This window comes from Girardinichthys multiradiatus, chromosome 14 (assembly GCF_021462225.1).
Source record: "Girardinichthys multiradiatus isolate DD_20200921_A chromosome 14, DD_fGirMul_XY1, whole genome shotgun sequence".
NCBI lineage: Eukaryota > Metazoa > Chordata > Actinopteri > Cyprinodontiformes > Goodeidae > Girardinichthys > Girardinichthys multiradiatus.
In genome coordinates this window covers 30,513,183-30,536,725 of record NC_061807.1, presented here as the reverse complement: position 1 = coordinate 30,536,725, position 23,543 = coordinate 30,513,183, and the positions used below count along the sequence as shown (strand labels likewise).

Below are 23,543 nucleotides of genomic sequence, written 5' to 3'. Positions count from 1 at the left end.
GTTCACGGAAAAAATGTTTTTTTTCTTCTCGCCCAAGCAAACAGAGTTCAGGACTCAACATTACACGCTCATTCACTTATGAAACAACCCTGTTGATAAATATAAACAAACAAAAAAAAAGTGGCGGGTATTTACAAAAGAAATGTTAAAAACAGGCACAGAAATTGGAACTTTTCAAAAAACCTAAACAAACAACGTAACTCCAGCCGAAGGTTTCAGTCTGCTTCCTTGGGTTTCTGGTGGTACTGGTTGCTGACAGAGATGGGGATTTGACTTTGGACGTTCTGCTTCTTGCCGTTGACGATGAGGAGCAGGGGAGAGTCCACCCGTATGCTTTTAAAGTCATATGACTGTTGCAAAGAAGACATGAAGAGGTTAGACCCACGGACATTGATGTGAAACTGGAAATGTGCTGCGGGACACGCCGACCTTGTCTTTATGTGTGATGCTGTGACGCTTGACGTTGGGTTCAGGGATGACCACAGAATCGCCGATCAGGACGCCCCAGGTGTCTGCTGTGTTGTACACCATCACCACGATACACGTCTCCTCACTGTCAACCATGCCAAACGTACTGCGGGGCACAAACAGGCCGTTATGTTGTTTTCTTGGTACATGTTTCCATGGTGATTAAAAAAAAGAGAGGGTATTTTCCACATTTTGTCCTATTACAACAACAAACTTTTATGTCTTTTATGCTTATACCAGACAGACCAATACAAATTAGTGCATAATTGTGAATTGGAAGGAAAATGACAGATAGTTTAACCTTTTTCTACAAATTAAAAGAAAATCTGAAAAGTGTGGCGTGCATTTGTGTTCAGCCCCCTTTATTCTGATACCCCTTGATGTCAAGTAATGCTGCGTCGTTTGTTAGAGAACATTAGTGAACGGGCGGCACCATAAACACCAAGGAGCACAGCAGACAGCTCAGGGATGAAGTTTAAAGCAGGGTTAGGTTGTAGAACAATATCCCAAGCTTTCAATGTCTTACAGAGAAGTGTGCTGTGTTCCAATCTGTCATCTAAAAATGGAAAGAGTAGGGCACAACTGCAGACCTTCCAACACATGGCTTCCACCTAAGCAGACAGTCTCAAGGACATAATTAATCAGAGAACTGTGGAGGAACTGCAGAGATCCACAGCTCAGATGGGAGAATCTGGCCTTAACAGAAAATGGCAAGAAGAAAGCTAATGTAGAAAGAAAGACCTAGGAAGTTTGCAATTTGCCTCAAGTCATGTAGGGGACAAAGAAAACATGTGGAAGAAGATACTAACTAAACTAACACTTCCCCCTGAACACACCACCCCTATGGTGAAATGTGGTGGCAGCATCATGCTGTCGGGATGCTTTTCTTCTGCAGGGACAACAAAGCTGGTCAGAGTTGTTGGGAAGATGGAAGCAACTATATGCAGAGCAATTCTGGAGGCATCAAAAGACTTGAGACTGGGGGTGAGGTTCACTTTCCAGCAGGACAATCACCCTAAACATACAGCCAGAGCTACAATGGAATGGTTTAGATCAGTGCATATTCACGCGTTAAGATGGCCCAGTCAAAGTCCAGTCCTAAAACTGATTTTCAAAGATGCTTTCCATCCAGTCCGTCTGGACAGAAGGTATTAGGAATAGTATTCAAAGTTGGATCTACAAAGTATTAACTCAGAGGGCTGTAAGCAAGCAGGCATGTGACAAAGGTGACGAAGTTTAAAGGGTATGAACACTTGTGGAAGGCACAGTGTCTCAGTTTTGAAGGCAAAAAAGGAGCAAATTTTCCCTTTATAGATCAGCTGGCACATTTATGAACTGAACTGATGACAAGTGAATGAAAGAGTGACAAGTAAATAGAGGGGGAAGTCCTTGCCAGCAGGAGGGGTGTTGACAGGGATAACCTGTCAGATAACCTGGTCTAAGTAGATGGGATAATTACACATTTACACAGTGGGATCTGTGCCGAACATCCAGCATACGCACCAGCTGATACTGTATGCCACCTGAGAGACGGGCTTAAAGCTACAGATACACAGAGCGCCACAACTTGCAACATACATCACAGTAGAAGCACAATGAACTGATTGAGAGAAAAGTTTGAGAACCACTGTAGTAAAGGTTGAAATTAGCTGCACTTACAAGGCCATGCGACCCTGAGAGGCCAGGCTGAACACCACCTTCCCCAGGGCGGCCACCCCAGCATTGTGGCCATGTGTGAGCGAGGAGAGGGATCGCGGCTCCAGGCTGCCCACACGGCCAGATGGAGAGCGAAACCGTGGGGATGAGCATGGCCCCAGAGCTGACGTGTTGAGGTTTGACAACATCGTCCTCAGCCGACGTGTTTTCACCTTGCCCTGGACACACACACACACGCGTGCGCACACACACACGGTCCAGGGTGAAAAAGAGATGGAAAAGAACCACCAAAGCTGCACTTTGCTGCCACCTTGTGGTCAAACAAAGCAGCACTTTCACAACAAACCAAGAACATTACAGGCACCATCAACAGTTATACCTTAATTGTCAGGTGGACACAATATGTTTTATATTCCAGGGCTGCAACAAGTTATTCCTTCCATAATTTTGCTAACCAAATTAGCAGAGTTCCAAGTATTACAGTGGTTCACAACAAAAATACTGATGATATTTCTGTAACAATTTCTGTGATATTTCTTCAACGATGGATGGATGGAACAACAAAGCATGGGGTAGAAGTGAGAAAGAGCACCATGTTGGCCTTACCTTGTTGTGGATGAGTTCTGTCACTTTCTCCAGGTACTCCAGCAGCTGCTTCTCTTTCTCCGGCGGCTCCCCCCAGTTTGGGTCCAACTCTGCGGCTCGGCTGTAGCCTTCGAGCGCGCATCCAAACATCTCCTCGTAGTGGAACAGGTTGGCCCTGTTGAAGTGTAGATCCGGCATGCTGGAGGCAATCCGGTCTGCCGCCTCCAATAGAAGGGAGCCGGTGAGGGCAGAAGCGTATTAGCGCACGTGTTCAGTTTTAACAGTGGGAATATTATGAACGCGCCTGTGTAAACTCACAGATTTCGCATAGGCATTAAGAGCTTGCTGAGAGAATTGTGGATTCTGTCCGCACGTGAAAAATAGAGACAAGAAGGCATTTCCAAGAATACCTGGAAACGGTAAAAAATTAATTAAAATCAAAGAGATTAAAGATAAAATTATATTCAAACTTCCAGGAGCTTCTTCATTATAATTCTACTCACACCATGAAGTCCCATCACCGACATCCAGCTGCACAGCTTCCCGTGCCAAGTCCACACTCTCCAGAACACGCTTACTGTGTTCATCGCTGTTAGCTGCTGGCAGCTGCCTCAGCACCATGGAGAGGTTGCGTAGAGATACCTTATTCTTCTCCTACAACACGTTCAAAAATAAAGAAGTAATTAGGTACAATTACATTACAGAGAGAACAATCACTGCTCCTTCTATAGCTGACATACCTGCTGCAAGGCCCCAGTGAAGCAGTTCTTGGAAGCAATCAGGTCTCCCTTCTTCCAGTACTGGTCCCCCAGTATGTTCCAGGCCTCGACCAGGGTGGGATCCAGCTTTACGGCTCGGGACAGGCACTCCTCGGCTGCAGCGCTGAAGTCCGGGGACACGTTCAGACACCTGCCTTTCTGCAGCAGAAACTCTGATTTGTGTTTTAAGCGGTCTGTCGGAAGCCCGAACCGGAAAGAGAGCGGGGAAAAAAACATGTGAGTGACCTTTTACAATATTAACATTAAGATTGTGATTCTAAACTGCAGCGCTCACCTTTCTCCTCCAGCTTCTTCAGTGTCTGTCCCATCTTCCGCTTGACATTGTCGTCTTTCCGTCCGGCCTCCTCCACGCTGTGCGTCTCGAAATAGCAATCTCTGAAGTTATACAGCTCATCCACCAGCTCCTGTGTTGGTAGAGGACAAGTGGTGAGAGCTAAGCGGGTCACCTCTTCCAAACGAAGGACTAAAACGACCAAAAGGACACGATTCTAAATGATTATTTTTCTTCTACAAGTTCCAAATTATTTTCTTGATGTTGTTATTCTGTTTACGCGTTTGTTTTTTGTTAAATAAAAAATATTTTGGATGTGATTTGATGTTTGTGATTTTTTTTCCTAATCTCCCTCTTTTAAACCAGGTTTTGCCTGTAAACGAACCCTATAGTGACAAAAGATGCAGAAAAGAAACGGCATGAAATAGAGATCTGATTCACTGAACCATAACATTGTCTGGCATGGTGCCCTGCAACAGTAATCCTACTCCTTATAATTAAACATTTTAATGTATCTTTTTGGAATAATGAGAGATCCACAAAAATGTTAAGTGGAACAAAATGATGCTTTCTTTTGTTTCTTTCTTTTAATATTCACAGAAAACAAATCTGTGGCACCCTCTTTGATACAGCTTCCTAAAGACAATGATCCAAGCTTTGATCATCTCCTGAAGCTCTAAACAATCCATTTCCTAAAAATGGAAGCAAGATGACTGCAAACCTACAAGAACATGGTGGTCCAGCTACACTGGCAAGCCCGCCCACAAAAGCATTGGTCAGAGAAGCAGCCATGGCTCATGGTAACTCTGGAGGAGCTGCAGAGATCCAAAACTCATGTCTGAGAATCTGTTGACAGGCAAACTACACTCTGCAAATCCAGCCTTTCTGGAAGAGTGGCAAGAGGAAGGCCATTGTTGAAAGAAAACCATGAAAAGTCCAAATTAGTTTGTGACAAGCCACGAGTGGTCACAGCAACCATGTGGAATGTTGCAAGGTCAGATGAGACCTAAGTTCAACTTTTGGACCTTTATGTAAAATGTTGTGAGCAGGAAACCAACATCTGACCAACAATCGCATCATCCTGGAAGCACCATCCTCATGGTGAAACACGGTGCTCTGAGCATCATGATGCTCCAGGTAAGTCTGGTCTTCAGCAGGGACCGGGGAGCTTGTCAGAGTTGATGGGGAAATGAAAGGAACCAAATAAAGAACAATCCTGAAAGAAAACCCGTCAGGGGCTGCAAAAGATCCATCTTCCACTAGACTAGATTAGAAGGTCCATCTTCTACTAGAATAACTCTACACAAACCGCCAGAGTTACAATGAAACGGTTTAAATCAAAATGACTATTTATGTGTTAAAATGATCCAAAGACCAGACCAGTATCTAATTAAGAATCTGTAATAAGACTTGAAAATTGATGTTGACAGATGCTGTGTTTCCAGTATGACAGAGCTTGGAATATTTCGCAAAGAAAAATGAGTCAAATTAAAGTAGGTAGAGACATATTTCAGTCTTACAGCTTTAAAGCAGCATAAGACGACTCTACATTGTATTGACTCAGGAAAAAAACATCTGCAAGCCTCTTTATGTGGCAACAAAAAACATGTTGGCACCTTGTACCTAAAAGCCTGTTCATTTTTTAAGCTTTACACTCAGAAAATCTCAACAACAGCAATAAAAGACATTAAAACATTTACTGCAAGATATTATGGTTATTGCATGCAGTTGAAAAAAGCTCTATCCTTCATTTCATTATTCATTTTAACGTAACTATATTAGCAGTTTTCAATCAATCAATCAAATGTCTTATTTTTTTTATAAATATTATTTAAATATAAACTACCAGTCAAACGTGTCCCTGGCTTTTCCTTGTTGTTATCACTTTCTACGTTGGAGATACTTAGTGCAGACATTAAAACTGTGAAGCAAAGCTATATAGAATTATTTAGCAATCAAAAAATTGTGAAATAACTCAAAACACATTTATATGCATCATCTGAATCAACGAGTTAACTCTAAACACCTGCAAAAGATTCCTGAGGCCTTTAAAACTCCCAGCCTGGTTCATCACTCAAAACCCCAATCATGGGTAAGACTGCCGACCTGACTGCTGTCCAGAAGGCCACTATTGACACCCTCAAGCAAGAGGGTAAGACACAGAAAGAAATTTCTGAACGAATAGGCTGCTCCCAGAGTGCTGTATCAAGGCCCCTCAGTGGGAAGTCTGTGGGAAGGAAAAAGTGTGGCAGAAAACGCTGCACAACGAGAAGAGGTGACCGGACCCTGAGGAAGATTGTGGAGAAGGGCCGATTCCAGACCTTGGGGGACCTGCGGAAGCAGTGGACTGAGTCTGGAGTAGAAACATCCAGAGCCACCGTGCACAGGCGTGTGCAGGAAATGGGCTACAGGTGCCGCATTCCCCAGGTCAAGCCACTTTTGAACCAGAAACAGCGGCAGAAGCGCCTGACCTGGGCTACAGAGAAGCAGCACTGGACTGTTGCTCAGTGGTCCAAAGTACTTTTTTCGGATGAAAGCAAATTCTGCATGTCATTCGGAAATCAAGGTGCCAGAGTCTGGAGGAAGACTGGGGAGAAGGAAATGCCAAAATGCCAGAAGTCCAGTGTCAAGTACCCACAGTCAGTGATGGTCTGGGGTGCCGTGTCAGCTGCTGGTGTTGGTCCACTGTGTTTTATCAAGGGCAGGGTCAATGCAGCTAGTTGTCAGGAGATTTTGGAGCACTTCATGCTTCCATCTGCTGAAAAACTTTATGGAGATGAAGATTTCATTTTTCAGCACGACCTGGCACCTGCTCACAGTGCCCAAACCACTGGTAAATGGTTTACTGACCATGGTATCACTGTGCTCAATTGGCCTGCCAACTCTCCTGACCTGAACCCCATACAGAATCTGTGGCATATTGTGAAGAGAACGTTGAGAGACTCAAGACCCAACACTCTGGATGAGCTAAAGGCCGCTATCGAAGCATCCTGGGCCTTCATAATAGGCCCCCTTTGCTTTGATCATCGGTTTGGCATTTTCCTGATGGGCTTCATGAGGTGGTCACCTTAAATGGTTTCCCAACAGTCTTCAAGGAAGTCCAAGAGGTAGGAATAAAAATAAAAAATGAGACAGTGTCCAAGCATTAGACTGGTATCGTATATTTGAGGAAGGTGATGCAAACACAACCTAAACCTGTCTATCAGTACGTAGCCACAGCTATATATAATGTGCCTTAACAAAAGCAAACCATGAATCCATGTCATACTAACGACACGAACAGGACAGAGGCTCTGTGTTTATAACAAACTGAGTGATGGGGATACAGGATGGCTCACCTTGATGATCTGCAGCTCAGTTTTGTCTTTCCCAGCTTCACCACTCTCTTCTTTCTCCGCCATCTTTGCTACGGGTTTAGATGAAAAACGGGTCCGGAGGAACCGAACGAGAAGCGGAACAAAATGTTGTCGGATGTTTTTAAATAAGTTCTACGTTTAAAATTTTAAACCGTCTGTACTAATAGGCACAATTTTTTTTTTTTTTTTTTTTTTTGAAAAATCAGAGAAGGGATATGTTTTTTTCCACACAGGAAAAAGGCTTTTAATTTTAGAGGCGCCGGAAGTTGAAGTTGTCCGTACTCTAAATTATTCCGACAAAATAATATGGGTTATTAAATTTAATTAAATACTCTTATATTAAGCTTATTCGTATTTAGAAAATACAGCGGGGTAGTGCTAAAAACTATATTCATACTGTCAACAAAAAACATTAACCAAATTATCAAGATCATGATCAATAAAAACGTCCCTAGCCAAACCATAGTACTTCTAGCCATAGTTCAGGTTAATTAATTAATTTTAATTCTAATAATGAAAAGATGGCAATATCCAGAATAACCGCTATCAATAGCCGTCTGAAAAAATAGTTACACATCAAACAGAAGTTCATATTCTCTTTTTTATCTTACCAACGTTTCCTTTGTCCACACTCATACAGTTTTGTACTTACTGATGACACTGCCTTTAAAAATATATTAGAACCTTATCCATGTTTTCCTTATGGATAGGTATATACCATGTCTTGCGGGATTCATAATTTAGGGTGTTTAAAGTCCTAAAACTTTAATCTGATCTGAAAACGTTGTGTTGGTTCTAACTGTGTTCACAATTCTTAGTCCTTTTTGAATAAATAAAAACCAGTGTTTCCCTACACATGAAGTTATATATGAAAGTATAGATGGATGACATAAAACATAAATTGAAGCCTTTCACTTTTTTATATAGTTATGAGCATGACCCTTTATATTTTTGCTATATTTGCTCGGTTTGATTTGCTGAATCCAACCATAATTTGACGTCTGTATCCTTATCACTACAAGAAACACGATTTGGATCAAAGTTGTTTTTAACCAAAATTACATATCTCATTTGATATTAACTTGATTCAATTAGTATCAAACCAACCCCTAACTTGTTTAGCTCTTCTCCTGTTATCTATAGAAGTCTGTCCTTACACAATAGTTCACTACAAAAATACTGATGATATTTCTTTGGATTTCACACAATACATTACAGGCAATACATTTGTGTTATATCCAATCAGTACAAGCTCCAGTACTTTGCAAACTTTATAATATCACTATACAAAAATCATTATTGATCCCTACACTAAACCATGAGCAGCTCCATGTAAAACCTTACTCTTTGCCTGTTTGTTTATATGAACATGTTATATTAGCAGTTCCCTTAATAATATTTTATGATCAGCAGTACCAAAAGCAGATATTTTTGTGACCAACCTGCCTGTTATTTTTATTTAGCTGTAATTGAGTGCCTTTGGTGTGTGTGTGTGTGTGTGTGTGTGTGTGTGTGTGTGTGTGTGTGTGTGTGTGTGTGTGTGTGTGTGTGTGTGTGTGTGTGAGAGAGAGAGAGAGAATTTACCTTAAATTTATCTTTCACTTATTCTACTGGTTACTTTCTGGGAAAACAATTACTTTACCCACGAAGCAATGTTGATTTCCTGAATAGTGAATTTGTAATGCTGACAGATACAAAACACATACTATACATTAATAGCATAACTGTTGTGTTTTTAACGAGTGCTAAAAAAAAATAAATCCTTTTTTCATTTTCACTAGAAATTAAACACGAACTGTACTTTCCGGAACGTTTAATATAAATTAGGGTTTCAGTCCGGTGCCTATTCCTTGTGCTCCACGCATAGTTCACCGGAGTGCGGACTATTTTCAGCCTGTGTTTATGTTCACTGTGACCAGTTTCTGTGCTAGGACTGCTCAGTAATCGCTCTCATCATGTCGGATACATGGAGCAACATCCAGGCCCACAAGAAGCAGCTGGACTCGCTGCGGGAGAGGCTGCAGCGGAGGCGGAAGGACCCGACGCAGCTATGCGGGACGGGTACGTGAGGGCCGGGGCGCCAGCGGGGTCTGCAGCCTGCGGTGATTGTTGCTATTCTGGTTTTCAAAATGCGAAAACATTGATATAAATGAGGTGGTAAATACTAAAAGTTTAGGTTTAATTGTTTCTTTTGATTTCAATGACCGACTTCAACGCAAAGCATAGCAGTACAGTAGTAACACGCACACAGTGTTAAAACCCGTAAGTACAAAGCGAAGAAGAAATCATCAGATGTTCAAAAACCCGTTTCTTTCATTACGTGTTTATTAAAGTAAGACACTTTATGGTAGTGCCATAAAATGAATGCGAACCTTTTACATTTAGATATATAGTTCTGTTTTAGGAGTGCACAGATTTGATGCTTGTCTCTGTATTATGACAATAAATTTAATATGAACGACCTATGGCAAAACTGACCATTTAGATATGTTAGAGGTAACAATTTTAAAGACTAATCAAAAAGTGTTTTACAGTTCTTATAAATAATAACCCGTCCCATCCATCCAAGCATCCATCCACCATTCATCGTCCAATCGTTCATCCATCCATCCAGTTGCCTGGCTGTGCAGGCTCCATATTTACAATCTGACCTGGAAAATAGGCTAAAATATTACTGATTTCCATATTTAACATGGCTCAGTAGGAAGAGTAGTCGTCTTGCAATCAGAAGGTTGTGGGTTCGATTCCAGCTTCCTACTGCCATATGTCGATGTGCCCCTGGGCAAGGCACTTAACCTCAAGTTGCCTACCGATCTGTGGTGTATGAATGTGTGAGTGTTAGTGAGTGTGATTGGGTGAATGTGGCTCTAGTGTAAAGTGCTTTGAGCGGTCTGTATGACTGGAAGAGCGCTATACCCAGTCCATTTAACATTTAAAACTGGTTACAGCATTTGAACAGAATTTGAAGCAACTCAATATTTGTTTCACAGTAAATCATCTGTGAAAGAAATAATTAAACATTGTTGGAATAAAATGCATGAAATATTGAAATGAAAAATGTCTAGGAGCCCTGGGTGTGCTTCTTGTGTTTCTTTTCCTACAAACGCAAACATAAATTTTCTCCAGACAAATTTCATCTATGACTGTTGTCTACTCAGATGGTGGGATCAGCGCTGATGGTTCCACAGCAAGGAGCGACAGCCCAGCTCCATCAGCTCCCTCTACTTCTCAGGAGGAGACAGAGAAACCTCCGGACCCCGGACTGGAGAAGAGGCTGCTGGGATATCTCTCGGATTTGAGCCTCTCGCTACCAACAGACTCGCTGGCCATCACAAATCAGCTTAACAGTGTAAGTCTCCCTACAGTCACATGTGTGACAAATAAGGCCATTTAACTGTGCTTCGTGTCTTTTCTTGGTGAGTTCATGTTGTGTTTATCGTCACAGCCTGAAGGTGCTGTCACTCACGGATGCATCCAGAGCCTGCTGCTGAAGTTCTCTGCCCAGGAGCTCATCGAGGTCCGACAGCCTACCTCCATCTCTTCCTCTTCTACGACTTCCTCTCCCCCCGCCACAGTCGTCATAGCTGTGGACCACACAAAACTTTGGGCGATGATTGGATCTGTGTCTGGAGCCCAAAGAGCTGGAGTCAAGAGAAAAGCTGAAGACCAGAGCCTTGGCGGATTCTCGCCCAAACTACAGAGCACTGCGTCTCCTCCGCACTCATCCTACTCCTCCATGACGCCAGCTTCCTCCTCGCAGCTGGCGGGATCTTCTGCGTCAGGGAGCGGAGCTGAGAAGAAGGGCCGCAGCAGTAAGAGCCAGTCGTCTCATTTGGACATGGAGATCGAGAGTCTCCTGAACCAGCAGTCCACCAAGGAGCAGCAAAGCAAGAAGGTTAGGACTCATTTTAAATATTTCAGGGAGCACCTAACACCTAAATGGGCAGGGGAGTGGCTAGAGGAGTCTTATGTCAATGCTTTTATTTTTCTTTTAAAGATGAGTCAGGAGATTCTGGAGCTCCTTAATGCCAGCACAGCCAAGGAGCAGTCCATTGTGGAAAAGTTCAGGTCTCGTGGTAGAGCTCAGGTCCAGGAGTTCTGCGATCACGGAACAAAGGAGGACTGTGTCCGCTCCGGAGACACGCCCCAGCCATGCACTAAGCTACATTTTCGGTAAGGTTTTTAGATGTTCTACTTAAGCTTTCATCACCAAATATCTTAGTTTGTTATACACTTCAAATGTGTGGTTTTCAAATCCCAAATTACTGTTTTCAGTTTGTTTTAATGGTTTAATTCTCTATTTTATAATTGTCTCCTAAAACATTTAGTTCAAACATAAATGGTTATCAATCCATCCACTGAGCTTCTGTTCAGGAGTGATTAAACACCTCAGGTTTGCGCTGTGTGATATACATTTAAAAACACCCTTTTTAGGCAGAAGATGGTGCTATATGTGCTGTTTTAACTCTACTTATTTTATACCAGCATCAAAACAACTAGATGACTTCTTTGCTATCAAATATCTGTAGACAAAAAGTCTTCAGCTGGAAAAAATCTTAATTTCAAAACTTTTCTTGAAAAAAAAAAAAAAGAGTCTGGCGTCAAAGCAAAACAAACTTAAAGGTAAAGCATTCTGAAAAATTAATGCAGAACAGAATTTATTCCAATCAGAGGCTTTATATCGCTGTTTGGCAGATGAAAATTAATGTTTCTTAAATGGATGCAGGCATGTTTTATCTGCAAAACCTCCACCCAGTAGTTTGGCTAACTCCCAGCCAATGATTTAACATTTCTGCTCTTGTAATAGAAGTGGTCAGTAAACGTTTAAGGTAAGCAGCAGAAATGGTTTGAATGTTAAAACATTTTTATAAACTGTAAATTGGGCTCAGGTAGTAATCTATCCTAAATTCCAGGGTGGATTGGATAACTTGTTTTGCTGCTCGTATTTAAATCGATAATTTAAAGACTGCTTTTTATATCTACACAGGTTGTCTTTGTCTGATATCACAATAACTCTGTTCTGAAACATTTAACTGTGACAAACAAAAACCGTAGGAACCTTCAAGGGTGGAAATAATTTTTTTTTCCACAGCTCTGTGAGAATGTTGCTGAGCAAAGATTAGCAGGGTCAGATGTTTTGCCAACTAGCTGTTTGCAACTTTTGTCATTCAGCCGCATCATCAACAAACACACAGACGAGAGCCTCGGTGACTGCTCCTTCCTCAACACCTGTTTCCACATGGACACCTGTAAATACGTGCACTACGAGATCGACAGCCCCCCAGAGGCCGAGAGCAGCCTGATGGGGCCACTGGCGGGGACCCCGGAGATCGGCCTCCATGCTGAAGATGCAGACAGCAACGAGGGCAAACTCTTCCCTTCACAGGTGAGCAACAAGGAAAAGCGCTGCTAAAAAGGGCTGTGGGATTTTTCTTTAAAGATGGTAAATTGTTGTTTAATCCTCAGTGGATCTGCTGCGATATTCGCTTCCTGGACATGTCCATCCTGGGGAAATTTTCTGTGGTGATGGCCGACCCTCCCTGGGACATCCACATGGAGCTGCCGTACGGTACCCTGACTGATGACGAGATGAGAAAACTCAGCATTCCCGCCCTGCAGGATGATGGTTTCTTGTTCCTCTGGGTTACTGGAAGGTAGATGAACCAAGCCTCTATGCTCAGTTTACTAGTAAAAAAACTCTATTTTAAATGACTGCTCCATTATTGTCTGTCAATTGTATATCTGATCCATCCCCACTTGGACCAGTTAACTCTTATTAAATATAACAGATTATGACCAAAAACAGGTTGGTGGGAGAAAAAAAAAAAGTTCTGCTGGGTTAGGGAAATCAAGTGATATCCGAGTGTTGTAATAAAAATATGACTTGTAATAACTAAGTAGTGTCTTTTTGCTTTAGGTATTTGGAAGCTTAGAACAGAGATAGACTACCCAAATTCTGTGGAAAAAAAGTATTTTAAACGCATCTGACCAGCTCTGCTGTTTAGACACAGGAGCAACTTGGTTGCAGTTTCTTTATGACTTTGCCAGAACATCTTATTGCCCACTTAAAAATTTTTTGCTGCATTAAACAACAAACATCCACAAATATATTACTGGCATGGTAATTGTTTAATTAACTGATTTATTGCAGTCCAAACAGCTCTTTGTGATGTTGGTACTACGATTCATAATGTGTGAAAATGCCAAGTATATATCACTATATATGGTGAAAACATAGACTCTGCTTTAAAAGATTCTCTGTTCAGCTTTCGATTCTTGTGTGACAAATCCTAGAGTTACTGATTTTGAAAAAGAGCCAATCTACGTAAGTCTAAGCTACCTCACTTTGAAAATCAGATACCAGTTGTAAATAACAAATCTGACTACTATTCAAGCAGATTCAAGGTTAATATGTTGTACAGGAATGTTTTAAATACTGCAGAAGAAAATGTAGAACCTTTAGTCTGGAAATGTGTAGAAAAGTGTAGGAACACTGGCTGTATGTATGCTGCATTATCAGATGCTGCAGTCATTTACTCAAAGTTGCTTATTTTTGTACGTCATAGAAACACAAGGCAAATACACACAATAGTGTGGTGGTGATGAAATGAGTTTGTTTAAACAAAAGTTTGATCAGGATTCTCTTTGTTTTACTGAATGTAAAAACTTTGTCTGATTTCTGTTGTTTAACTTTAAACGTACTGATTCTCAGTGTCCTCTCACAGGGCAATGGAGCTGGGCCGGGAGTGTCTCAACCAGTGGGGGTAGGTGTTGCTGTTTATGTTGCCCTCCTTATTTTTCTTCTCCTCATTGTTGTTGTGGTGGTGTTCTCTCAGCTATGAGCGCGTGGATGAAATCATTTGGGTGAAAACCAACCAGCTGCAGCGAATCATTCGCACAGGCAGGACGGGTCACTGGTTGAACCATGGGAAGGAGCACTGCCTGGTATATTTAAAATCCTCCCATTCATTCTTTCTGCTGCTGCAGAAGTTAAATATCTGAAAACTGTGGGCGATGTTTGGTTGTCTTCAGGTGGGCGTGAAGGGAAGCACACAGGGGTTCAACAGAGGTTTGGACTGCGATGTCATTGTGGCTGAAGTAAAGTATTAGTCATCTTCAGACACTGGTTATTATTTCTAATTACATTCAACTACTAATTGTCTGCACACCCTGACCCAGGTCCGTTCCACCAGCCACAAGCCAGATGAGATCTACGGCATGATAGAGCGGCTGTCGCCCGGCACCAGGAAGATTGAGCTCTTTGGACGACCTCACAATGTCCAGCCCAACTGGTAACCCAAGCTCTTTATTCATTTAGGATAAATGCGTTTCCCAGCATTTGCATCACCTAACAGATGCACATCTGAATTTATAAAAATTGCAGGCAGTGTTTAGATCAGCTTCATTTGCCAAATCTGTGCAGACAAACAAGGAATTTGACTTCAGTTCCACTTACTGTAAATGTAGACCTTAAATACAGTATAAATGTGGTCTGTTTTTTGTCTCATTTTACTGATAATTTTTGTTTGAGTTACTGGAAGAATCCACAGATAAAGGTAAACTTAAACAGGGGTCAGTATACTCTAGACCAGTGTTTTTCAACCATGGTCCTCAAGGCACACTGCTCTGCATATGTTACCCGATTCAGATGATTGCAGTTCAGCAAAACCCTGTTAATCAGTTATCATTTGAAATCAGGTGTGCTGAACCAATAAAACATCTGAAACATGCAAGGCAGTGTGCCTTGAGGACCAGGGTTGAAAAACACTGCTCTAGATCGCCTTAGATCAGGGTTTTTCATTAAACCAAAGCATTGAGACCCCTGTTTTTTAGCTCTTTTCTTAATGAATGGCTTACAGATCACATACGGTGCTTGAAAAAGTATAGAATTATAAATAGACCTGATCTAAGTTGGTCTAGAGGCCTTGTCATAGTGAAATAACCTCCAACCATACTGATGAATTGGCCTCTAGTTTCAGTGTTTCATGATTTATGGAATTTGTTGTAAATGTTTTCCGTTCAAACGTCAAGAATGTTAAATAATCTGCCAAAAATATGCTGAAAGGTGAGTCTGGAATTCTGAAATGTAAAATATGTTGGAATCCTGCTTAATTCTGTTGAATGGACTTCTAAATGTTGGCTTTCTCACTTTCTGTCCAGGATAACTCTGGGAAACCAGCTTGACGGCATTCATCTCTTGGATCCAGAGGTTGTGGCCCGGTTTAAGCAGCGATATCCAGACGGAGTCATCTCCAAGCCCCACACACAATGAGGAAATCAGCCGGCATACCATTTTGGACGGATTTTATACCTGTGAATGTTTTTTTTTTTATAAATATTTTGGAACAAGATGCATCGTCTCTGTTTTGCCTAAGAAAGAATTAAATAATGTGGAGAGATGACTTTTTGCTACTTGGTAGCAAACTTTCCATGTAAGCCAAATATTTCATGTTAATTTGGGGTTTTAAATAAAATTGTGATTTTTTTTTTTTAAAACAAGATTTGGGTGCTCAAGTTTAAATTGTGGATTTTCTTTAATCCACACAAGATGAAAATCATTCAAAGAGGCCCACATTAATACATACACCCCTGCCAAGATTTATGTTCTTTACCAAGTTACACCAAGACCAAACAACTTCTGTAGCCATTAACTAACCTTTGGCTTAGGTCTGGTTGGGTATTTAAAAACTGTTTGTGGCAGGATTTGACCTTTCCTGGGAGTTCATTTAAATTTGTTTTATTTCTTTACACAGACAAGAGTCTTAAGTTGAATGGTTAAGAAGGCCATTCCAGAAGCTTAAGCTTGTTTTATCCATTCTGAACATCTAGTTGTTGATTTTAGGTGAAGTTAAAAAACTTGGGGTATTCATTATTCCATTCACTTTGTGCATTGTCCACCTTTGAAAGTCTCACATTGACTCCGTTAAATATTTTGGTTGTAATTGTGGGCAAACAGTTCAACCTTGTCTTTTTCTGCCTATAACATTTCTCCAGACAAACAACTATGCACACACTCATTCACCCCTAAGGGCAATTTCGAGAGACCAATTAACCTAACGGGCATGTTCATGGACTGTGGGAGGAAGCCGGGGTATCCGGTGAGAACAAGGCAACAATGCTGCCAACTTTGCCACCGTGCAGCCCTCACCAATCTTCTTTAAATGTTGGGTGTCATTTTAGGTCAGATAGTTGAGACCTAAGCAGAGCTACGTGAGATAGCCGGAAAATAATCCCGAACACCCATAAAAACTGGTTTTTGAATGGATAAAAGAGGCCAACCTTAAGCTTGTGGAACAGCCCTGACATCAACCCTGCTGAGGATTTGTAGACAAGTTTAATAGCTATGTTTGTACTTGAAAACCAACCAGTATAAATAAACTGCCATTTCATATCAGAATCAGTGTTATTACCAAGTTTGTGCACACAAACAAGGAATTTGACTCCGGTACACTTTGCTCTCAGCGTAGAATTTTTATTTATTTAAATAAATGTAAATGAGAGATACCTTTTAGATAGGCATATATACACAAGTGACTTTACAATAGAATATAACATGAGATCAGTCCCAAGTATGCATGGTGTTGTTCTGAAACTCTGTCAGGTGTTCATCAGAGAAACAGCCTGGGGGAAGAAACTGTCTTTGTGGCGGCTGGTTTTAGTAAACAACGCTCTGTAGCCTGATGGTAAAAGCCTAAAGAGTTTATGTGCAGGGTGTGTGGATTCTGCAGAGATTTTAGCTGCCCTTTTCTTGACCCTAGACTTGTATCTGTCCTGGATAGAGGGAAGGTCAGCCCTGATGATTCTCTCTGCAGACCTGATTATTCGTTGCAGTCTGGACCTGTCCTGTTTTGTGGATGAGCCAAACCACACTAAGATGGACGACCACAGGACAGACTGAATAATGGCAGTGTAGAAGATAACAAGCAGCTCCTGCGGAAGGTTGTACTTCTTGAGTTACTGCAGGAAGTACAGTTTCTGTTGGGCCTTCTTCTGAACATTATCTATGTACGAGGACTATCTCAGGTTTTGAGAAATGGTGGTTGCTAGGAACTAGAAGTGGTCTACAGCAGATCAAGAGTAATAAAATATGCAACCAGAATTATGGCAAAAACAATATAGTGAAGGGGCAACTTGTTAAGGGACGATTAATCAAATGTCAGTGTGTGGGGGACGGCGGTCTATATATAAGAGCCTATATGTTTAGTTTTGACCATGTGTGGCTTAGAGAAATTGAAATCTTCTGCACCGAAGTGATGTTCTTACAATCCACCGCTGCCGTTAAGTCCAGACTGGAAAAAAGAAAATGCCACCTAAAACGAGTGACTTTATTGCCCAAGGTGAGTGAATGTAAACTTTTCACTGAAGCTGTATAATAAATATAAAAAACATCAGGCTGACTATTGATAAAAAAAACTGACATTTTATTATAAATGTTGTTGCTAGAACACTGCAGATCAGAATTTCATTGTTTAGGCAGTTGATGAGGGAATAATGACCACACATATCATCATGTCAGTTCATTGTAGGTCAGTACAGTAAAACAAGCTTAGTATTAAACGCCTTTTATATGTGAAAATGTTGAAAGGAGGGAAGTTTTAGAAGGTACACAGTAAAGTTGCGATGTGGCTCAGTTCATCCATTTCAAAACACTACTTAAAACAGTTGCAGTAATATTTTTATGACTAATCTCTAGAATTATTGTCTTCTCTAACAAAACAAAAAATTCCTTCTCATTTTATTAGCAATTCACTATAACTTGTGGGTTTAGAAAGCTAAACTAGTACCGGGAAAAGGTAATGTTAGTCCTGTGAATTACTCATGATAGTGTTACAATCTCTGCTTCTGGGGGCTTTTTAAAAATAGACTGTTTTGAAGTCAGTTAATATTTGATGAACAAAGATGAAACATGCATTTTTATCAGCCACAAATGTCAAAAACACTAAGAGCAGAATAAAAAACTTGAATGAAAAATGTAATGCACTTGTTGGGGGAGAAAGCTGTAAACAACTGTCTTCTTATGCTCTCTCATCTGTCTGTCGGTTTATAGAATAAGTCCACTCTCTTCAGTGTTAAGCTGACACATCAGTCAGTTTTTCTCTGACTTACTGAAAATGTCAAAACGTCAAGAGTTCTCAGTGTTCGACAAGCACAAGAGACCAGGGCAAAGCGAGGCTCACAGTTGAAGATGATCCTCTTCAACTCGGCAGGCCTGGGGGAACATGTAATGGAGTCTGTTGGCGTCCTCTGCAGTCCTTTGTTCTGCTCAGTAGGTGGCGTCCACTGCATTGATGTTGCTGTCCAGCTGGTGTCTGAAGGACAGCCTGGCCTTGGTGGAGAAATAGATCTGGGAGCCACGGCTGAGGCTCCCCACTCCTTCGCTGTCGCTGCTCCAGGACGTTGTGGAGGACAGGCGAGGCTTCGTCTCCTCTGTGGGAACTGAGGGAAAAACATTGACCATCAGAAATTTTTTTTCAGTTTTTCAGTCTGTATGTTTGCATCTAATATTGTGTGTAAACAGTCCCTTGCAAAGTATTCATACATGTTGATTTTTTTTTTAACATTTGTCATTTTGGAGCCCCTGACTTCAGTGTATTTTAATGGGATTGTAATTTGTTGATCAACATGTTATGTAGGTGAAAAGAAACATGCTGGATGGTTTTCAAAAGTTTTTATGAATAATGTGAAAGTGTGGCATACATTTTGATTTCAGCACCCCTGAGTCAACACTTTGTAGAAGCACCTCTCTCTCTTTTGGGGTATGTGTCTACCAGTTTGCACATCTGGAGACAGAAATGTTTGCCCATTTTTTGCAAACCAGCTCAAATTCAGTCAAACTGAACAGAGAGTATCTGTGATCAGTTTTCAAATATTTTTAGATATTCTCATTTTGTCTGAGGTCTGGACTTCCACTGGCCTATCCTAATCCATAAATATGCTTTCATCTCAACCATTTTCTTCCAGGATTATGCCTTCATTTAGCTCCAGCCATCTTTCCAATACCTGTGACTAGTTTTTGTTTCCCTGCTTTAGAAAACTATTCCCATATCATGATGCTAACACCAGAATTTTCCATAACGAATGGTGAATTTCTTCTTATAAAGCGTCTTGGATGGGCTAGATAGTTTTTTTTGGTATCATGTAACCGGAGCATCTTTTTTACATGTTTGCCGTGCCTCCAAGATAACTTGTGGCAAACTTAAAAAGGGATTTTGACTTTAATAGTTGTCCTGTTACCAGATTCTTCCACCTGAGCTCTGCATCTCCTTCAGAGTTTCTTGGCTGCTTCTCAGATTAATGCTGTTTACTACTACTACTTACTTTGTGAGGGTGTATCACATAAAATCCTGCATTACCCTGACAAAACGTAAAAAAGTTTAAGTACTTATGCAAAGCACAGTAACTGTTTTCCCACCTGCTGCTGGGGGGGCTTCCCTGCCCTTGCAGCGATCTTTGCAGCGTCTGTAGAAAGGAAAACACTGCAGCATCTTCACACCCATGACCGCGCAGTCTGAGGACAGAGAAAAATGAACAAACATGAGCATAAAAGCACTAATAACCAGAACCAAGCAGTGACTTTCACTTCCTCTCCAGCTCATATTAAAGCAGTTTTATCTGCCTTCAGCTCCGCTCACAGTTCCTCGTCTTGTCACCCAGTCACCGTTTAATGGGATTATGATGCTGCACTTCAGAGCCACAATATCTTAATGTGAGCTGACAGTATCTCTGAATGGCTGTGTGGCCCAGCAACATCATCGCTGTCATCCCGCCAGCTCCATAATCCTGACTGAGGGACGTCAGCACCTCTAATGCCCTTCAAGGAACGGCTCAACTACCAAGTAACAGTCAGCCACAGATTACACTGAGGTGATGTGATGTAAACGTGTCTCAGCTAAAACATGCAGACAGGTCCACATATCTGCAAGATAAAAAATTATCTTGACATGAGCTTTTTTTTAACATTTAGTTTTACACCATCCAGTCAGGAATGTTTGTGCTTCTGACCAGAACAGAACTGAAGACGATGTGGTCAGGTATAACACAGAGCTTGCTTTGCTTTTAGACACAAAGTGGCTTTTTTATTTTAGTCTAATTAGGTTAACAAATGGGTCATTAGAAATGGGGCCACATGAAGGAGATGAGGTTTTTCTAGTTTCCTTTCATAGTCTGCAGAGACGTTAACTGTTAGATGACAATAAATATCTAGAGATTATTGGACCATTTCTGCATGTAGGTACCGGTCAAAATGAGGTAATAAACTAACAATTACATGACTGGACACATGGTTTGATACAGAATGTTTTCCAGTGAATCATAACTAAAATCCAAACTATTTCAGTCTGTTTTTTAGGTGAATTATTATTCCAGGAGCTCCTATGATGCATTTTTTAAAATAATGTTTAGTGAGGTTGTATGTGACATTTATGAACAGTCAGTCAATCATTTTCTACCACTTTTTCCATAGTGGGTCGCGGAGAAGCTGGTGCCTATCTCCAGCAATCTATGCGCGAGAAGCGGGATACACCCTGGATAGGTCGCCAGTCCATCGCAGACATTTATGAACAGTCAGTCAATCATTTTCTACCACTTTTTCCATAGTGGGTCGCGGAGAAGCTGGTGCCTATCTCCAGCAATCTATGGGCGAGAAGCGGGATACACCCTGGACAGGTCGCCAGTCTATTGCAGACATTTATGAACAGTCAATATCTTTAAAAAACCAAAGTACTGTGAGATTTGTAAAATTGGCATACTCCCTTGCCTGGCTAGCTTGTTCCAAACACTAATTTGCAGCAAACATTTAACACTTGATCAATTACAATAGTTCAGTGCCTATTAAAATAAGAAGAATTAAAGAGAAAGGAGCTCAATCTAAGCATAAGGTAACGAGAGGTGGTCAGGACCTATTGTAAAATTAGAGTGAGGCCCAGTTCACAGTCCACCAGCCATTCAAGCCATTTGGTGGTAGGCTAGGTCAGTGTGACGTAAAGCTTTGCCATATTTTTGTCCACAGTACCAGAAAACAATGAAAGTGCTTCTGTAGCTCTGCACATGAAGCCAGCGCACATTTGTCCTTACTCATCCTATCTTTGGGTCAGCTCAGCCACAACGTTTTGGGGGATGAGCTCAGAATTACTGGATCATTAAAATCAAGAAAAGTGCTCCCTAAAATCAGAATTTCAACTTGAAAAGCACAGCTATCCCCAACCTCAAAATCCAAAATGGTTTCCAAGTGTGTGAAAGATTGGGAAAGATGCAGAAATAAACAGTTTGTTTCCCCTTCGGATGGTTTGCATCGCATAAAATTTTGTAGAGCAACCATTTATGAAAAAGGTTGTTTAGTGTCTTAATGTTTCATGTAGACAGATGCATTGTTTGTTGCTTCTGTTGTATTATGGTTCCCCCCCCCCATCGAAGTTACACTGGCCTCGTGTTTCTGTGTTTAACAGCGCCCCCTCTTTGGAAGGGGCCATTGATATACCTATAGCTGCAAATAACTTCATGTTCTCTCGCCATAGATGATGCACTAAACCCTGCTTTGTACCATATAGGTTGTACCACTGGCTCAGACCTTAGCTGTTTAGCTGCTCCACTAACAGTGCTACTGCCACCATCAACTTGGTGTACTTTTTCTTAACATTGACTAAATCTTACCACAAAAAGGGTCTGTGTTTATATCAGCTCTGTCCTCTCAACACCTGGTCAGTCGGGGCAGATGGTCGTTCACATTAGATTCTGTTGGAGGTTTCTTCCTAAATTTGACTGTATTGAACTATAACTAGCGTCAAACTAAAATGTATGTAATTGAATTTCTGTTTAATCACAAATGGCTGGCAGACCCTTGCACCCAAGTACATATGAGAGATTTTACCCTGCACAGTCCTTGTGGACAAACCCTATGCTCACAAATCTACTCTATTGCAATTGCTAGACACAAAATCTTCAGTTGCAAATTGAGCCTAAAATATTAAGTCACAAAACATTAAAAAAAAACACAAAGACAGATGCAAATGACAATAAAATGATTAGAGGCTTGCTTTTACATTAAGATAGAAAGCGAGAGTTTCATGCATCTGTTTCCGAATGTATTTTAGGCTAGAAAAATGGTAAAGCTTACAACAAGCTTCTATGCATAGTATTGTTTCTATAAAAATTGTTCCTATAGGGATGTAAATTCTTTAGTTGGAGTAAATAAAACAAATTTGCTACATTTATGCTGTAAAAAGCTTCTGAATCCTTAAAAACTCACTAAGTTAAAATGTTTTTATCATCAGATCAGGATTCATTTAAGCTCTCCTAGAGCTGTCTGAAATTAAACACCAACCTCTTTGCTGCTCTGTGGGAAAACCTTCAAGCGTGTTAATCTCCTGAGCCCTATTGTTCACAGAGAGACAGATTTGGATATCTAATGACAAACACTAAAGTGTGATTGCAACACTAAGGAGGGCAGTGGGATTCTCTCCCGCCCCTCCATTCAGTTTGCTGGTGCTTGACTCACTGAGGCGGCTCCATTCGAGACGTGACGGCTGACACAGACTTCAAACTGCTGCTGCTGTAGGAAATTACAGACATTTCTCCACTAAGGAGAAGAGAGTCATTTCAATTTATATCACTTTCAGCTGTAAAATGTTGCTTTTTGCCCTCACTTTCCTGTCGTTTAATGTCCCATCTCTCTGTTTCACCCAGGTGTGGCTCTGTAACTCTATCATCTTTACAGACAGTGAGTCCTTTATGTTTAGCTGAATTTATGCCTCCTGCCTGAGAAACAAGGGGCGCAAAAAGTATGGCACTTATTTTAAAAGATTAAAAAAATGCAAGGACATACAGAGCTTTTATTTTTCTGTACACACACACACACACACACACACACACACACACACACACACACACACACACACACACACACACACACACACACACACACACACACACACAAGGAGCAGTAAGGTCCTGGTCAGTGGTGAGGAATTTTGGCCACAGACCAGGATTGGCTGTGGGGGTTTAGCAGCAAACACAGGACTGGGATTTTGGAGGCGAAAACAACATCAGATGGCAAAACATATACACTGACCACAGAATTAAAGCGAAAAAGAAAAGTAGTCGACAAAAAGCACAAAACAGGCAGGAGGGAGCAGATGGGAGAGACCAGAATAAAGAATATGAGTGCGTTAGCATACAAATGTAGTTTTACATGTTTAATCAATAGCTGCTCGCTGATTAAGCTGAAAATTGTGCAGTCTCTCCAGGGAATCACAGGCTGGAGGCTTGATTATGATCTGTGCCAGTGGTGTCACAGGTTTTTATCAATTTAATAACATGTTTGTGCATGTCTGCAGGGATACACTGTTGAGCAGTTCAGCCACTTTCTGTTCAACCTGTCTACAACTGTTACACTTCAAATTCAGTTACAGTTTCCTCTAACCGTTTCACGCT

The 23,543-nt window shown here is 41.2% G+C and overlaps 3 protein-coding genes across 4 annotated transcripts; 1 reads left to right on the top strand and 2 right to left on the bottom strand.

Moving 5' to 3' along the window:
* Position 1: 1 nt before the first annotated feature.
* On the bottom strand, positions 2 to 7,335 carry ttc5 (tetratricopeptide repeat domain 5). The gene is made up of 9 exons (XM_047385115.1): positions 7,098 to 7,335; positions 3,763 to 3,892; positions 3,450 to 3,661; positions 3,213 to 3,363; positions 3,028 to 3,119; positions 2,731 to 2,931; positions 2,128 to 2,342; positions 430 to 574; positions 2 to 350 (listed from the first exon to the last, which is right to left on the bottom strand). Exons 1-9 carry the CDS (start codon positions 7,158 to 7,160, stop codon positions 216 to 218), a joined length of 1,344 nt encoding a protein of 447 aa, XP_047241071.1. The 5' UTR covers positions 7,161 to 7,335; the 3' UTR covers positions 2 to 215.
* A 1,626-nt stretch (positions 7,336 to 8,961) lies between these two features.
* mettl3 (methyltransferase like 3) lies at positions 8,962 to 16,512 on the top strand. 2 transcript variants are annotated; one of them, XM_047387005.1, is made up of 11 exons: positions 8,962 to 9,176; positions 10,274 to 10,464; positions 10,561 to 11,010; positions 11,113 to 11,288; positions 12,288 to 12,501; positions 12,582 to 12,769; positions 13,841 to 13,879; positions 13,952 to 14,060; positions 14,148 to 14,213; positions 14,295 to 14,407; positions 15,276 to 16,512. In XM_047387005.1, the coding sequence occupies exons 1-11, from the start codon at positions 9,071 to 9,073 to the stop codon at positions 15,385 to 15,387; spliced, it is 1,764 nt and encodes a 587-aa protein (XP_047242961.1). In that variant the 5' UTR covers positions 8,962 to 9,070; the 3' UTR covers positions 15,388 to 16,512. The 2 variants fall into 2 exon arrangements, with proteins under 2 accessions (XP_047242961.1, XP_047242960.1); XM_047387004.1 differs by having other exon boundaries at positions 8,962 to 9,217.
* A 914-nt stretch (positions 16,513 to 17,426) lies between these two features.
* Positions 17,427 to 22,682, bottom strand: si:ch211-237l4.6 (uncharacterized protein LOC446130 homolog). The gene is made up of 4 exons (XM_047385371.1): positions 22,609 to 22,682; positions 22,435 to 22,484; positions 19,528 to 19,623; positions 17,427 to 18,551 (listed from the first exon to the last, which is right to left on the bottom strand). Exons 1-4 carry the CDS (start codon positions 22,680 to 22,682, stop codon positions 18,379 to 18,381), a joined length of 393 nt encoding a protein of 130 aa, XP_047241327.1. The 3' UTR covers positions 17,427 to 18,378.
* Between the last annotated feature and the right edge of the window lie 861 nt (positions 22,683 to 23,543).

Coding starts and splice junctions, on each gene's coding strand:
- si:ch211-237l4.6 (XM_047385371.1), bottom strand. CDS start 22,682: ATGTCTGTAATTTCCTACAGCAGCAGCAGTTTGAAGTCTGTGTCAGCC. Junction 19,624..22,434: donor TCCCACAGAGCAGCAAAGAG/GTTGGTGTTTAA, acceptor CTCTGTCCTCAG/ACTGCGCGGTCATGGGTGTG. Junction 18,552..19,527: donor GGAAGCCCCCCCAGCAGCAG/GTGGGAAAACAG, acceptor TTTTTCCCTCAG/TTCCCACAGAGGAGACGAAG.
- mettl3 (XM_047387004.1), top strand. CDS start 9,082: ATGGAGCAACATCCAGGCCCACAAGAAGCAGCTGGACTCGCTGCGGGA. Junction 14,214..14,294: donor GCGATGTCATTGTGGCTGAA/GTAAAGTATTAG, acceptor ACCCTGACCCAG/GTCCGTTCCACCAGCCACAA. Junction 14,408..15,275: donor CACAATGTCCAGCCCAACTG/GTAACCCAAGCT, acceptor CTTTCTGTCCAG/GATAACTCTGGGAAACCAGC.
- ttc5 (XM_047385115.1), bottom strand. CDS start 7,160: ATGGCGGAGAAAGAAGAGAGTGGTGAAGCTGGGAAAGACAAAACTGAG. Junction 3,893..7,097: donor CTGAGCTGCAGATCATCAAG/GTGAGCCATCCT, acceptor CTACCAACACAG/GAGCTGGTGGATGAGCTGTA. Junction 3,120..3,212: donor CGGTGATGGGACTTCATGGT/GTGAGTAGAATT, acceptor TACCGTTTCCAG/GTATTCTTGGAAATGCCTTC.